Genomic DNA, 17,181 nt, shown 5'->3' with positions numbered 1-17,181 from the left:
CAAATTTATTTCATTATCATTCGTGACAGTCATGTTAGTTCTTCAGTACATTAATACAGTTAGAACACGTCAAAATAATGGAGATAAGCGGGAGCGGGTCTTTAACCTTAGTACGGAAAGAATTTGAATAATTGGCATAATTGATCCAGGCTCGTGTTTGACATCATCTCGAGTGTCGAGGTGGCAACCCTGATGCCTCTTGACAGACTACGGGAGAGCAGAAGCCATCTCCTGCAACGCTACTGCGCACGCGCAAGCCTCCCGCAATTTGCTGCAGTGCTTGGTGCCTTTGTTATGAATGTGGACAATTAGCGTTAAAAAGTAACAATTATCCAATGAAAATAAGTGACCTTGTGCAAAATAAAGGTGAAATATATATGTGATGCATCACAATGTGACATTTAAATAGTGAGAATTAATGTAATCTCGGATATTGTTGATAATATGACAACTGCATCTTCACACAAGCCAGCAACAAATAATGTAATTTTGTTGTTATAGTGATCCACTGACAATTAACAATTAAAACCAAATTGACGTTGTTTTGAGTGCTGTCGGTCAGAAGTAAAATACTGTGACTAAGTTTCAAGGTATTAAGTTATTTGTACTGTTAGATATAAACGCCTGCCTGCATTGTTGCTTCTCTATTTTAACATTAGGTAGGCTCCACTATAGGTAATTTTTGTGTGTGTATATTTACGTCAACTTTTTGCTTTATGCTACTAATTATTATCATAACCAACATCCACGCATTATATGTGCTCTGCACTACATTGTTTCGCTACGCTGAAATATATATATATGCATCTTTTATAAATGTGTGGATTCTTGGTGCACGGTTTTATTCCCGCTCTTTTTATTATCTGAATCGTGCAGACTTAAGTATAATCATGGTGGGAGTTCTGCCGTAGGTACGAAGTACGAGGACCAAATTGGTTAGAAGTATCTGGATGGCATTTATTATCTCCTTGACTTCGTTTCATGGCTTTAGAACCGAGTACCTTGTTTTTGCCTAAATTGTGATAAAGGTAGAGAACGAACGAGCCCTGCGGGGCTTCTAAACCCTTCGCTCGCTCAGCTATATTTTGTGAAGTAAGTAACATTAGAGATGTTACATGGGCAAGATCGGGGGAGAAACTATATATCAGCCATAGTATAAAACGACTCAGAAAAGTACGGAGTTGATATAGGCTACGTAATTTGCAATCGCGCGCACGGAGGAGCTGAAGGGGACCAAGTTGCTACAAGGCAGCTAAAGAAACGGCATTTATTCCGTTAAGCACAACCAGCTTTTTAAACATGACAATATTTACTTCTGAATAAATTACGTTTGGCTATCGGGTTTAGGTTTCTTTCTCTGGCCCAGCAGTGCTTATCGAAACTTAAAGAAACAATTTGGGGAGGAGGGATGAGATTCAAACCACCAGTTCCGAGAGTTATTGTGTGTTTGAAATACCTTGAACCACTTCGTACGTTTAAAAGAGGCACTTGGGGATATAACGTTGATTTTTTTTCCTCAGCTGAAGAATTGAACTCATTGTCGTGACAAGGAGCCTTCTTTTTCACCAAATGTATCTTATTTTTATTTCCTCACTTGAGGGTCAGAGAAGATGCACAATATAGTCCAGAACTCCAAGCACCGTACTATAGACGGTATATTTTGAATTTTGCACTGACTTAATCGGATTCCGGGCTTAAGTTTAGAGTTGCCCCTCCAGTTTCTAACCTACAAAAATGCAGTTAAAACATTAAAAATTGTTGGGATAGACTAGGTTATGTTACTTTAACTTAGGTTTGGTTAGTTTAGGTTCGGTTAGGTTACCTGGTAAGACTAGTTAGACCAGGACAGTGACTGGAACAGGTTCTCATGAAAATATAATAAATTCTCTTCATTATTCTTATAAAATTCTGTAAAACTCAATGCGGAAATATCATATTCTATGCACCGATTCCCCATCCTATACGACTACCATGCTGTTCAGTCATCGAAACCTTCCTCGTCTTGCAATTAGTACCCACTTCTACATATCTTTTGTATGTCAGTACTTGAGGTTGGAGGGATATGCGGGAGTATGGCATATTCTCACCCCAGGAAAATTATGTTCAGCGTATCCGTACTTCTGATTGCTTTCTTCGCGTTCACTGTTACTTTTTTTAATTATTATTTTTAATGATGGAGATATGCTTACTATGAATTGTACTGAAACTGCTGAACCATACCACTTCCTTATATTTTCCACTGTCTATTTCATACACATTTAAGCACTGCGAGAAGCATATTAAGATACAACATACAACCATGATTGAAGAATTACACACCAAGTGCCAGGATTATAACAGTGTTATCCCTGTCAAAACTCCATAATTCTTTGGCAGTTTCTAAATGACCTCTCAGATGTAATAAATGTTACGAAGACATAACAGTAACTTCTGGAAGCGTGTTCATAGATTAATTTCTCTGGTATTAACGCAAAGCAAATACGGAACAGGAAAAAGGATGTTAGATAAGTTGTAATACTGAGTAATGACTACTTTCTTAAAAAAAAAAAAAAATGCACATAACCACCGTCGCTTTCTGCCTGCCCTGAACGGGAGTAGATGCAGTTTTTGCTTGTAGTGACCCTTAGTACAATTTGATACGTATTTTTCTTCGAATAAGCGTTTATATGGTATATCAGTTTGCAGCCATATTATCAATCTGTGCGCTGTTACGTGGGCAAGCGCCAAGAAAATAACACTGCATTAGGGTATTATTTAATGCAAGAAAAGTAATTTAAATAATTTTGTAAAGCGGACGAAAACCGCGCGAATTTTCAGTTTTACGTCGCACGGTTAATTCTCTTTGAGGCTAAAGGAACCGATGATTATGAAATAATTGGCGGAATGATAATGTGGGAGGAAGCGAGAGAATCCAGAGAAAAACGATATCTTCCACCGCAAAATCACGTGGACTGGAATCGAGCCAAGGACCCTCTTTTACCAGAGGTGAGCTCTCTATCACTGAGCCACCGTGGTCGCAGGATAGTGAATGTGTTAAGCCTCGGATTCTGGAACGTAGACGTGGAAAAGACAAATTAAACTTAAATCAACAAGCTGTTCTTACCACAGGCAAATTAATACTATTTTAAGTTGATATTGCATTGGCATTTATTGCGAAGATGCTCGTCCGCGTGGTTTTCGACCAAAAGCGTAATAAAAACTAAGAAAATCTAAAAATTATCAATTTTATTTAAAGTTTACTGATTTTCTGATTCGTTCCGTTACCTTGCGGTGCGGGGATGCGGGGGAGAGGTTAATCGTCCGCTAGTTTTTGATAAAGAGCGAAGAGGATTTCACTGTTTTGCGTGTAAATATTGCTTCTGGAAATAGCTATGTCAAAAAAAAAAAAAAAAAAAAAAAGCAGTGTGTGCTAGGTATCCACTGAGAAGCATGAATGCTCCCTTACCAAGTCAAGGCACAAGTGCAGCAGGAGGATCCGACCGTTAGCGAGGGGATGCGTTCGTAGAGAGCATGCGTCAGCAATGGTGGTTATGTACGCAATTTGTTATTAGATGTATTAATCCATGACTTTCACACAGTTTCAAAAGTCTTGCCTCATTATCACCGTATTGTTTCACAAACTGTATTACTGCTAACTCACATCCAGGGTAACGTCTCCGTACACCTACAGCCATGTTCACAATACAAATGCTCGTTACTTTCCCACAATCCAACCATGCGATAACCTTGCGCCAAGTAGTTCCCTTCGCTTGGCAAATAGTTGAATGTTTATAACCACTTATAAAATTAAGAAACTCAGCTTTCGCTCCCCTTACATATTATCAAGCACACAAACGAGCAAATTATGCATTTCTTCCTTTCACATTTTCAAAATTTCGCAAGAAACGGACGGCCAACTTTAAAATCAACCCATTACATTATATGGGCGGCTAGAAAATGATTACAGATGAAAGATGTGACAGTTCTGCTGAAAGTTTGATAACGTAGTGCTTTGTGCGTATGTATTCTGCTTGAAATAAAGATACGCAAATATGTTCCCATTGTAGGGGAAAAGTCGTTGCTGCCTTATTTTGTAGCAAGATCAAGTACAGTTGTGAACAAGCCAATTAATATTGTGTGCAAAATAATTTTCTTCACAGATCATGTAAAGTGCCTTACTGGTATTCTGAAAAATGATGTTTTCATCCATTCTGAAGAAAAAGTCGAAACCATCTAAAATGCCATTCTGTACAAACAGCAAACCAAAGAAAGGGGATGAAAATGCAGAATGGTTTGAAAGCGAATTGCATCACGAAAATATTCGATATTTCGTAAGTAGAAAAAAGACCTCAATCATGTAGAGTAGCAGTATCAGATAGGAATGTGTTCTTTCAACAATTAACCTTATTTAGCCACATACAAAATAAATAAAAAATATAATGTACAGAGCATTTGTAAAATAAGATAACAGTCATTATTATTATTAGTTTAACATTCCACGATTATGCGCCGCGGCTAAGGAAAATTGTAATGATGATAGGAATGGAGTAAACTGGAGAACCTTCAGAAGACTCACGCCTACGGCGTTTGTCCACCACTAAGTTCACTTGGCGACAAGAGTGACAAGTAATACCGTAGTGTATGTATGAAATGAAATTTATATTACGGCCCACTCTCACGATTTGGGTCAAAGGGGACGGTTGAACTGAAAGTTAATGAACATAAATTAATTGCTGGAATGATAATATGGGAGGACATTGGAAAACCTCAAGAAAATCCACAAACACGAAGTTGTTCGCCACAGTGGAGGGGACCGAACCAGGAATTCCCTTGCATTAGTGTGTGCTTTGCTACTAACCTACTGTTTTCCCCTCCCTCTGTGTATATATATCTTTCTCTCAACCGTACGGTTGGTGGGCAACATGGAAATTTTAAAACCTTTCTGCCTTGGGAGAGCTGTTTTATACTTCGATACGGTCTTTTCTTCGTAACTGCATCTAGATATTCTATCCTTGGTCTTTCTCTTCCATATTTACCTTCTGGCTTTCCCTCTGTCAACATGGTGATCTAACCGGAGTGCCGAATAAGATGGCCATGCATGCTGTTTCTTCATTTTCCTATTATTTTCATAATTTGTCGTCCTTCATTAGCTTCCTTTAGTACTTCATTCCACATTTCAAATGCTTCCAGTTTGGATATTTCAGCTTTTCTCAATGTCCAGGTCTTTGATCCGTAAAGCGCCACGCTCCATAGCAGTCTTAATGAATCGTTTTCGAACCTCCAACGACACATTTCTTGATGTTAGCAGTCCTCTTTTCTTATTGAATGTTTGTTTAGCCTGTGTTATTCTGGAACTTGGACTTTATCACTTCTTCCGTCCATCCGAGGATATTAGACTTCCTAAATACGAGAACGTCTTAAGTCTTCGATTCTCTCTTCTTCTATCCATATGATTAATATATGTAATATACATCATAGGCTTGCGATCTGATTTGAAATAAAGTAGCTAACAACGCTCCTCTGGCTCTGTCTTCTAGTCTTTGGAGTTCGTTGTATAAATTATATAGTTGTAAATAGAAAATGATTAAAGACGTGGAACCAGAAACAGGATCGGGTCCACAATGAAGAATACCAATGTGAATGTACCGTATTTTACGGACTGTAAGACGCACTTTGATTTTTAAGCAATTTTTAAAATAATACCTTAACCTTTTTACCATTTTTATTGCGGGGGGGAGGGGGCAAGTATAACCTACATTTCAAATATAGTTTCAAATTTTGATGTAACTATTCTAAAAATTCTATTGGGTTTTCGATATTCCGAAGTACAATTTCCTCTAGGGGGCGAGCGCCTGATGGGCGCCCTTGGGCGGGAGGGAGACAGTGTTACCAAGCTTACGAATTCCCGCAACTCATGTTCGTTGCATGGGTGTACTGCCGCTGTTAGTTGAATCCAATGTTGCCAGATATAGATAGGTTTCTCGCTGCATCGAATATATGGCCATTTTTAAGACTGGCGGGAATTTTAAATCAAACACTGGATATTTTTATATTAATTTCAAGTATAAGACACCTGAATTTTAGAGGCAACTTTTCGAAACCGTACACAGCAATCGATATTTTGTTATTTAAGCATATATGCAATATCAGGAACCCGTAACAAAATAAATAAATAATTGTTTATTTATTATTATCCAGAAAGTAGTAGGTGTAACATTGACGTATTATTGAATATTAAGCAAAGTACTAAGCCGGCAGAACAATGATAAAAGTTTAGTCCCGTGTCGTACATTGTTTCTTTGAAACTTAATGACCATCTGTTATACTAATTAATAATTGTCGTATTTCATTATTCACAACATTGTGTATTTATTCATTCATTCTCGTATTTTATAATTACATACCAGTTTACTTGTTTATGAAATATCATTAGTCATATCTCTCGTACGACATGGCAGAAGCGGCTACGTTTACATCAATCATATGAATGTGGATAATATTTGGTGAGTTAGGTTTCGCATATAATATATAAATGATATTTTTGAGCTAAAGACTTATACTATGGTATAACGAATGATTTTTTTTTTTTTTTTTTGGGTGAAACAGCGTTTTCAAATAATCCAAACCATCGGAAGAACATGCCATTAGCTTCGCATCATTTAACTAAATTCACGATTACAGAAACTACACTCGACGTCATATATATTTTCTTTTTAAAAAAAAAAATAATAATAATTAGAATCATTGATACACTTTTTGTTTGAAATTATTAATTTTGGACTTACTTTGAACTAATTTCTGCGGTAGTTAAAACGTTAGGTATTTACTCTTCCATCAACAAAGTATTTTATATGTCGTAATATATTTTCCATGTTAAACAAGAAAAATAACTGCATAAATTTGTGGTGTACAGGGCATTACTGATCTTTATAGCGACAGTCATCTTGTTCTGTACAGGTAGAATCTTACGTCAAGCGGGCATAGAACACAAAATGCGATTAATAATTGAATACAGGTAGAAAAGTAGAACACACAATACATATAACCAAAATATCAATAAATTGATGTATTAAAATAAAGACAGAAAAAAAAAGTTGTAACGGGACAATTGGCTCGTTACATTTATTTATGTCCCATGTGATGAGCTGTTCGTAAATCTCGAATTCCCTTGAATGTTAAGATTTTATATGGCTTTGGTTCGGAAAGGTACGGTCTAGTACAGCCTTGGCTTCAGTGCGTGTAATCCGAATAATTATTTTTAATCGTCTTCTGTAGCGTACTCTCTATTTGCTTACGTTACGCTTTTTATATTGAAAAACATTGCTGTATAGGAATCTAGAACGTTTTGGAATTATTCTGTACTCGCTCAGACAATTTATAGTATGATGATATTGGTAAATTCCTTGAAAACATACCAGTCTGTTGTATAATACAAAATAAATGATTGGATATTGTAGACCGAATTTGTGATTTGGAGATAACTCTTTCAGAAGTCAAATGTTAAGGTGACACCACCTAAAGTTTCCAAATGGCTCTGATTGCAGCCGCTGATAGAAATATGTTTAGGCGGTTGCAGTAATAGTAATAAGAATATTTGACAATGGCTGATGACAGTTGGTTATTGAAACCAAACAGAAAAACTATACTGAGTGACTATATGGTCATATAAAGTTCTATTGACGCATTCGTTTATACCAGGGTGGATTGATTTAAATCAAATTCCCAAATAATTTAAAGTGAAAAGTAAAATCCCGTTTCTATTCTGTTATTTCGATTATGGAAGATAATAATCATAATACAATGAGTTTCAAATATATGTACAAACAGGGTTGGCTGGTTTAAACCAGCTGTTTTTTTTTTTTTTTTTTTTTTTTTCCTTCAAATAAACCAACTGGATTAAACCTAAACACGAAAAATGTTCGTAAAAGTGTGAGTGTTCGTAAAATCTTGATAAACACACATTTGTGTGTTATCACGTTTCACGCCCTTATATTATTCGTATTACATCAGATCTAAATTCCCCAGTCATTACTCAGAGTTTATACTACAAAAGCAACTTTTGTTTTTTAATAAGTTTATGAATGTTTCTTTTGTGATTTTTTTGTGGTTTGTTGTTATTGTTGTGCAACTGCAATCAAAGAAAAATTCTAAATATTGTTTCGTTTTAATAATGTTTACTATTGATAAATACATCGAAATGCCGTACTTTTTTTTTGGGTGGGGAGGGTCATACAAATCCCACGAGAGAGATTTATTGAAATCAGAAGTATCTTTGGTATCTATTTATGTATAAATGGGTCAGAGCCAATGTGGACTCGGATAATTCGTATCTTTATTCACTTTTCTTACTGATATGCAAATTAAGTCGTTGTATTTCTTTAACTTGGACTAATAAAAGTCGTAGTGTACTAACTTGAACTAAATTAGTTCTTCTGTACTCTACAGTATTTTGAAATTGTCCATATATAATTCTGTATAATGGTTTCACTTGTGCAACTGTTTATCTTTTTGTCCTTCTGAAATGACTCTTGACAATTATATTAACAAGTATATCAAGATCAGTACAACGTATTTTTATCAGAGTCCTTCGTGAGTGAGTCGGCAGACGTATCGCATTTGTGTCCAATTAGTCCCGGTGTCGAGTCCAAATGGAGGACAATTTCTCTCGGATGTAAGCCGAGAAGCGGTTTGTTTCCGATTCTGAATTAAGCCTATGTGACCCTTCCAGTATAACCCGGTTGTTGGATAATAACACCAAGGCGAAACAAACTTATTTCTGTCCATATATGATATGAATACATAGAGCAAATTATTTAAACAAAAAAAAAAAAAAAAAAAAAAAAAAAATTGGTTTAAACAAAAAAAAACGCTTTTTGTTTTTTTCAATAAAAACCATGGTTTTTGCCAACCCTGCTTTTTGGTCACTTTTCAACTATTTACAAGAGACCAGACCACTCTGAGCCCTGTTGATACATCAGTTTGTAGTAGAGATGAAAGCATAGGACAGTGTACGATTTTATTGTATACCTACTCCTTTAGTGTTGTTGGGTTTCTGAATAAAGTATAAAAGATGTTTCGGAGCTGGAACACGAACATTATGAAAATGTGATGATGAAACGACTAAAAACTATTAAAAATCGGGTGCCAAAAAGAATATAAAAATTATACTTGGGTAAACAGAAAATCAGTGATGAAGCCTTAAGTAGGGGAGAGGGCGGTATGAGAAATTAAAGAACAGAAAGGAATTGGTTAACTTTGAAGAGAATTTGTGCTCTGAAGAATGTGGTAGAATGTATAGTGGAGCAAAAAAGAAGTTGAACGCGTTGGTTAGTTTAACGTCCGTTTTCTGTCCCGAAGCTATATGACACATAGACATAGAGGTTCATGTGGAATCCAAACTATAAGAGTTCCTACCAGGAATCCCTGCCGCGGATATTAAACATACAAAGATATCGAGAGGAGGAGTTAAAGTAGGAAGCGAATGCAATAGTGACCTGCCAGTGATGATAAAATATCTATAGTGATTTTATTGAGAAGCATTAGACGGAAAATTAAGTTCTGGCCTTATTATCTAGTTTCTTAAAATCGTGGTAGAAACTTCCCTGTGTCTAGTACGAATTTATCTGTCTTCGTGTCCATAGAATGTTACTGAGAATTCTATAATTTCAGTCTGTATATTTTTCTGTTATTGTACAAAGTCACAATGTATCATTTATTTCCATAACAATGTTGCACTTTAATACCTTTCGAAATCTGTAGTTTCTCCATAATGAGACATTCCATTTATGAAGTTCTTCAAGTTTTTGTCTTCTTTTGCTTTAGGATCTCTTGAAGAAGATGTCTGTTTCAACAACTTTCCCGTGGAAATTTGGGAGCTTTGTGCTTTTTCTATGCATATGTGCTCTCTTAACATATGATATTAAAAAACATGGCAGTTTTGCAGGTGAGATTATGTATTAACATGTACTAGATGTAATATTTCTAACAACATGGAAATTTTACATTGCATGCTTTGAAACTAATACACTCAATATACGTGACGGTACCGCATCTGGTAAAGTTAAACCTATGAATAAACGTGTTTTACTTCTAAGTCTGATGTTTGGTTATGTGACTGAATTTTTCTGAGGCATTTTGTTATATTTTTCTGTTATATTTTGTTATTATACAGGGTGTTTAAAGCAACAGCAACAACGTTTGGAAAGTGAATCCTGACACCAAGATAAGACAAAAAGTATAGACCAACCTGGGTGCACAAATGCTTCCTTTCTGAGTTATAGGGTGCCGAAAACTTGAAAAAACGAACTTCAAAGGTCCATAGCTCCAAAACTATGGGACCTACCGTAGTCAGGTCGAGACTTCATTTAGGAACTAGTATGTGCCCTAACCAAATATCTAAGTTTCAGAAACCTGTAGTACTTCCACATCAGTTTTTAGAGAGGTAGTTGGTGAATACTTCAGAATATGCCTGTAGCCAAACTGCCTCTATAAAAATTGGTACAGAAGTACCACAGGATTATAAAACATGTATTTTTGGATAGCGCACATATTAGTTCCTAAGTGAAGTCTTGACCCGATTACGGTAGATCCCATAGTTTTGGAGCTATGGACCTTTGAAGTTCATTTTTTCATGTTTTCAGTAGCCTATAACTTGGAAAGGAAGCATTTGTGCACGCAGGTTGGTCTATACCTTTTGTCTTATCTTGGTGTCAGGATTCACCTCCCAAACGTTGTCGGTGTTGTTTTGAAACACCCTGTATAACTGCTTGTGATTCCTTAGTCATTTAGTCTAATAAGACAGTATCGACAAAGGATTTTATATGACATTTTATTGGCGCTTTATTCTCTTAGAGCCTTTCTATTTGAACTGTTCTTGTACTGGCGCTGCGGTCGATGTGTGTGTTCCCGTACTTCCCTCGAAAGAGAAGGGACAACTTAATATGGCCGAGATCCTCCAATAGTTGAATGCGAACAGGGTTGCCAGAATGAATTACTTCACGGACTCCGCTGTGCATTCTAAGTAGCCTACGATCTTCGCTCGCCAAGACGAAACGACTCAATGACAAATTGGCAACACAGCGGAGTCGTTCACTTCTTTCTTCAAATTAAAGGGTTCGTGCTCCTTTGTGGCTAAACGGTTAGCGTACGCGCCTTTGGCGTGGGAGACCCGGGTTCGGTTCCCGGTGGGAGCTCGTGGTTCGGATTCCACGTTAATCAGTAGGTACACGTCTCGTATAGCCTCGCTGCTGAAAGGGACGTTAAACTCAAAATCACCTCACCTCAAATTAAAGGTAAGGTTCCCTTCGTAAGAGTGTGGAACTGAAGTATGTTTCACAGATTTTGCGAGGTCTCACTTGAAATAGAAAGTCTCTCGTACTGAACACAATGAGAAGAACATAATGGACTTAAAAGTGCAATTATATCAACTGTGTCGTAGTTCTATTAAATAATCCAAAATTATATTCTGGTGGGATCGTTAATTTGAGATGAAAACAAGAAAAGAGTAGTTTTCCAATCATTTATGAAGTGAAGTTTAATGTTTATCAGTAAAATTGCCATTAATTAATATTATTTCGATATATGTACTTTCACAAATCGAACCCATCATACGCGCCAAAGGTTGTTTGGGAGGTCAGCAAATATTACTTGTGAATATTACGTAGTAAGACTGAAGAAAAAAGTTAAGTGTTTCCACAAGACTTGTTAATAGAATAAAATCTGAATATTAAAGGAACTGACTTGATGCATGATTATAATTATTAACTTTAACTCAGGATTTTTATTTATTTGTTATTTATTTATCTTTTGTCAGTGAAAGTGACAAATCATTTGTGTATTTAAAGCTTGTATACTTACTAAACTATTTGTTGAGGTAATGTTTTTTTTACTGACTTCAACATGTTACCAGCAAACAATTTTACCAGTATTTTCTTTTCTACTTTACAATTAAGATCATAGTAAGAGATTCGAACATATCGTGCATTTGAAGCTATTGTACTTGTTGCAAGCTATTCAATAGAAAAGGTAACCAAAAAAGTTTTGTCGCTTTTGACCTATCATTTGATGAAGCGCCCATAGAGAGAAAACGAAGCGACTTATGTGCTGCAAAACGATAGGGGGGTTAGTGTAACTTGGCGTGCGCTAATACAGACACGTTGTGCATACACTGCAATTACTGCTCGTCCAGTGAGTAAGAGAAATATAGGTGTCGAAGCAGCTTGCTCTTGGTTGTTTGTTGTATGATTTTACGGTGAGGCTGTCAGCAGCCGCATCAAGTCGTCGAATACATGAGACATTTGGAGAGAATGCCGTGAACGAACGTACTGCCACACATTGGTTCCAGAATTTCAGGTCAAGAGGTCTGAGACTTTGTGATAAATTCCGCAGTAAATAATCTCATGTGAATTACGAGTGCTTGAAGGCAGCCATAGAGGAAAACAGCAGTCAAACGTGCGGTGAACTTGAAGACCGCTTCTCGACTGCATAGAGTCAGACTTCACCTGCACTGCATAGGGAAGATGCACAAGTTAAGTAAGTGGATACCCTATACATCGTCAACAGCCAACAAGGAACAACGAGTGATCCATATTCAGTCGAGCGCTCACGAGTGACGAAAAGTGGGTGTAGTGTGACACTCAAAAGTTACCAGTCGTTGGTTGACACCACGTAACCCTGTGCCTCGCACCTCAAGACCATGTGTGTCAGGTGGACATTAGAGGCTCCTATCGTCAGGCCACATCATCGGTGCAGACTCATACTCGCAGCAGTTGGAACGGATAGAACATGCATTGTGGTAGAAGTAGCCAGTAGTAGTTAATCGCAAAGGTGTGTGCTGTATCTCCACGACAATGATGCGAGACCATTCGTGACAAGAACGAGTAGGGATACCATTCAGCTGGAAGACTTTGTCACTCACCATACTCGCTGGACCTACCTCCGTTAGATTTACCACCTGTTCCATTTTGTGGACAAGCACCTCCGCAGGAAATCCTTCGACACTTAGGCAGACCTGTGGCACGTACTCACACTGACTTCTTTGCATCCAAGACCCCCGAGTTTAGCTGCAGGAATTGGCAAAGAGTGGTGGATACTGATTGAGATTACTTCGAGACCTAACGTTGAGTATTATGCGCTGTATGCCTGTATTTTTCTGACGATCATGAATGGCAAGGGATTGTTTTAGTTACCTTACATAATGGAAACTATGAGATTATGCTTTAATGTACATGAGTAAGCTGTTGCTCGTATAATTTTAATGATGTCGATTTAATGATAACGTGGGTTGGAATTGATTACTAGGAAACCCCTCACACCAGACATGAGCAATATCGTGGAGCCTCTGCATCCCTTCTAAAATGGTTACATTTAATGAAGCTTGGCAACAAGGGGCATGATCGCTCAATTGAAGAGCGCTCACCTCTAGTGCGTAGGTCCTTAGTTCGTGGCAACTGAGTTTTTTTGGTGGATAAACAGTGTGAGCGCGTTTTCTCAGGATTCTCCTCTTTCCTCCTACTTTTTGTATTCGATTGTTTCTTTCATTATCATCCATTTCATTTCCCCTTCTTCATCACCATCTCTCTTACCCTCGAACCATGAACATGGGACGTTAAAACTTAAATATTCCATTCCATTGACAGTAACAATGGAATGAGACAAATGTAATTACTTGTTGTAAGCGGAATTATGATTGGTTTTACTGTGAATTCCGTAATGTTTGAGGCTTAATCAGGTGGAAAATTCTAATGGTGTGTTGGCAATATTGTTAAAGTAGGTTCTATTAAACACAATTTAGCCTCTGCTAGTTTTAAATATAGATTTTACCAAAGAAAGAAAATTTGAGTGATAAATGTAATTACAGATGTTAGTTGAAGGAAAAGTTGAGACAAGTAGAATATTGATGATAATTCATTTCTGAATATATATCATCTTTGTTTTGCAGACAGCAGTTCGGGTCGCTTTCTACGTGATGTTGGAGCTTTACAATATGGTGAACATGCTTGGCTACGAATTAGAACTTACTCTCAAGAAAGTTACAGGTAAAATCATTGTGTATAATTTACACAGACCTAAAATTTTAAAATGTTTTTGATTAAGCTAAAACATTAATCCGACTTTTTTCAAAATTAACTTAGTTTATTTTATTCTTGTGTTCATTGACTAAGCACTCAAGCATAATTTTTTTCGCAGATTAAAATTTAGTCGACCACCAGTAACCTTCAACTCTACACTTTTTATTTTGTTTTTGTTTTTGTATTTGTAAATCTTGATCAACACGATTTATCGATATCTTATTTGTAAATGTTATGCTTACACAGTCGTGTTTAGTGCTGTTTTATGATACGCTTCTTCTGTTGTCCATGATATGCAGCATCCTTGGAGTTTACATTGCTTTTACCTTGATAATTGGCGTTGTACAATTAAGAATAAGCGTTTTTTGAAACGTTTTTATTTCAATTCAGTTACCACATTGGAAATAGTAGCTTGCATTTTAAATAGCGATATTCTAATTTAGTTACCAAAAATACATTTTTTTTTTTAAGCACAAGAATAATTACGAGAGCAATTTTTAATTTAGAAAATATATTAAGAATAATATATATTATGTAGAAAAGTTTACCGTGAGAGCATTTTGTGTTTAATGGGCTTTATGCAGTTAGTAATGTTACGAAAGATGGGATTTTCTGATTAGGTCACAGCTAAAGAGGTTTTATATTCGAATCTTTGTTGCTAGTAGTAGAATTTAACACGGAATCAGAAGTAACAAAAGCAACGTGCAAACGTGTTGTCTGTTGAAGACATAAGCAGTTAGTGATTGGTTCTTAAAAACAAAATAATGTATTTAACTTTATGTGGAGGAAACGTCTGAAACAAACCTGGACGTGAGATCTCATGATTGAGATGTTAAAACCTTAACTAGACACTTATACTCCCTACGGTTGATGGACGACAGTTCGTTTATAATATGACTTCAGCAAATTATACTACTCTTTTCCGTTGTGTATCTGGGAAACCCTCCAGAACTCTGCACATTTTTTCTCTTTATCTAGTGGACTTTTTGTTTGATTTCGCGATCATATTAACACTTCTTTCCTTTCCCTTATTAAATTTTCTTACACACAAAAGTTCATTATTTTAGCATTAAGTAATTGTTCACTCAAGATTACAGATTCTGAGGAAACGATCCTGCACTGCCCAGCCCCTCGGTACGTCAGTGCTTCCACAGGCTTATTTAGAGACATTAAGAGGTCCAACTGAACTTCTAAGTAATCAGTTGTGTTTGTGTTCAAAGTCGTCTCGTTTCGACTGGTATCTCGTATTGTGTGTACCCAGGCTCAAAGTAAGCTCATAATGAGAAGACGATGGTTTTAAGTCCAGACATATCGTGAAGTCATACATGAGAAATACATTTGTCCAATGATGGTTTAATTAATCATGTTATTCGTATCAAGTAAATATATGAATATATATATATATATATATATATATATATATATATATATATATATATATATATATATATATATATATATGTCATTTTCCTAATGTTATAGCAGCGAGTTAAAATGTGTTAATGTATGATAACGAATTAAAGCATAATTTGTTAAAAATATATATATATATATAAATCAGTTATTAATATAGAATGTGTTCCGTAAGTCGATGAACTGAAAATAAATTGAGTTTCGGGTGTTAGTCATTTGTTACGTTAAGAAGAGTCCATAGGTCTCTTTCTTAAACGGCTTTGTAGGGATCTGTACCATGCCTTGGGCAATATCAATCCCTTTTTGTTCCTTGTTTTCATGGCAAAGGAAGTATCCTGATATAATAAAACATGTTTGTTGTTTCTATCTATAATAGTATGACCTTGATGTTGATGAGTGAATCATATTTACTATTTTATATAATACTAGGGATAGTAAAAACGTTCCCGGAATTTCGTTGGTACACTTTCAGTTAATCGCCTTCCAAATAGGTTCCTTGAAAACATTTACACTTGTTCCACCGCTGCTGCCATTGCTAGAAACAACGCTGAGAGTCCTATTTTTTTCGAAGTTCAACTGCAGCGTTGTTTTAGATGTCTTCTGCGGTAGCAAAACGGTTACCTTTGAGGCCCTTTTTAATCTTGGGGAAGAGCCAGAAATCCGCTGGTGTTAAATCCGGTGAGTAGGAAGGCTGGTAGAGGAGGATTTCTGGCTCTTCCGCAAGATTAAAAAGGGCCTCAAAGGTAACCGTTTTGCTACCGTAGAAGACATCTAAAACAACGCTGCAGTTGAACTTCGAAAAAAATAGGACTCTCAGCGTTGTTTCCAGCAATGGCAGCAGCGGTGGAACAAGTGTAAATGTTCTCGGAACCTATTTGGAAGTCGATTGAGTGAGTGTGTACCTATATTGTGGTAATAAATAGTTGCAACAAAATTCCGGATACTCTTTGACTGCTCCTCGTAGTTACGACGAAATTCTGGAAACTTTTTGACTGCTCCTGGTAGTTACGACGAAATTCCGGAAACTTTTTGACTGCTCCTGGTTGTTACGACGAAATTCCGGAAACTTTTTGACTGCTCCTCGTAGTTGCGACGAAATTCCGGAAACTTTTTGACTGCTCCTCGTAGTTACGACGAAATTCCGGAAACTTTTTGACTGCTCCTCGTAGTTACGACGAAATTCCGGAAACTTTTTGACTGCTCCTGGTAGTTACGACGAAATTCCGGAAAGTTTTTGACTGCTCCTGGTAGTTACGACGAAATTCCGGAAAGTTTTTGACTGCTCCTCGTAGTTACGACGAAATTCCGGAAAGTTTTTGACTGCTCCTCGTAGTTACGACGAAATTCCGGAAAGTTTTTGACTGCTCCTCGTAGTTACGACGAAATTCCGGAAAGTTTTTGACTGCTCCTCGTAGTTACGACGAAATTCCGGAAAGTTTTTGACTGCTCCTCGTAGTTACGACGAAATTCCGGAAAGTTTTTGACTGCTCCTCGTAGTTACGACGAAGTTCTGGAAACTTTTTGACTGCTCCTGGTAGTTACGACGAAATTCCGAAAACTTTTTGACTGCTCCTGGTAGTTACGACGAAATTCCGGAAAGTTTTTGACTGCTCCTGGTAGTTACGACGAAATTCCGGAAACTTTTTGACTGGCCCTCATAGTATAGATATGAAAACCATGTCATCACATTATGATAAGTACGAACTTTTCCAAATACATA

General features: G+C 36.7%; 1 protein-coding gene across 2 annotated transcripts in view; it reads left to right on the top strand.

Moving 5' to 3' along the window:
* Positions 1 to 17,181, top strand: part of Tmem214 (Transmembrane protein 214) — a 125,992-nt gene that overhangs the window by 101,778 nt on the left and 7,033 nt on the right. For both annotated transcript variants that reach the window (XM_081754783.1, XM_081754776.1), the window contains exons 9-10: positions 9,802 to 9,922; positions 13,919 to 14,015. In XM_081754783.1, coding sequence (XP_081610909.1) covers positions 9,802 to 9,922; positions 13,919 to 14,015 — 218 coding nt within the window. The remainder of the gene's footprint in view (positions 1 to 9,801; positions 9,923 to 13,918; positions 14,016 to 17,181) is intronic.

The sequence above is a fragment of the Thermobia domestica genome, chromosome 1 (assembly GCF_964235325.1).
Source record: "Thermobia domestica chromosome 1, izTheDome1.hap1.1, whole genome shotgun sequence".
Classification (NCBI taxonomy): Eukaryota; Metazoa; Arthropoda; class Insecta; order Zygentoma; family Lepismatidae; genus Thermobia; species Thermobia domestica.
This window is presented reverse-complemented; position numbering and strand designations above follow the sequence as displayed.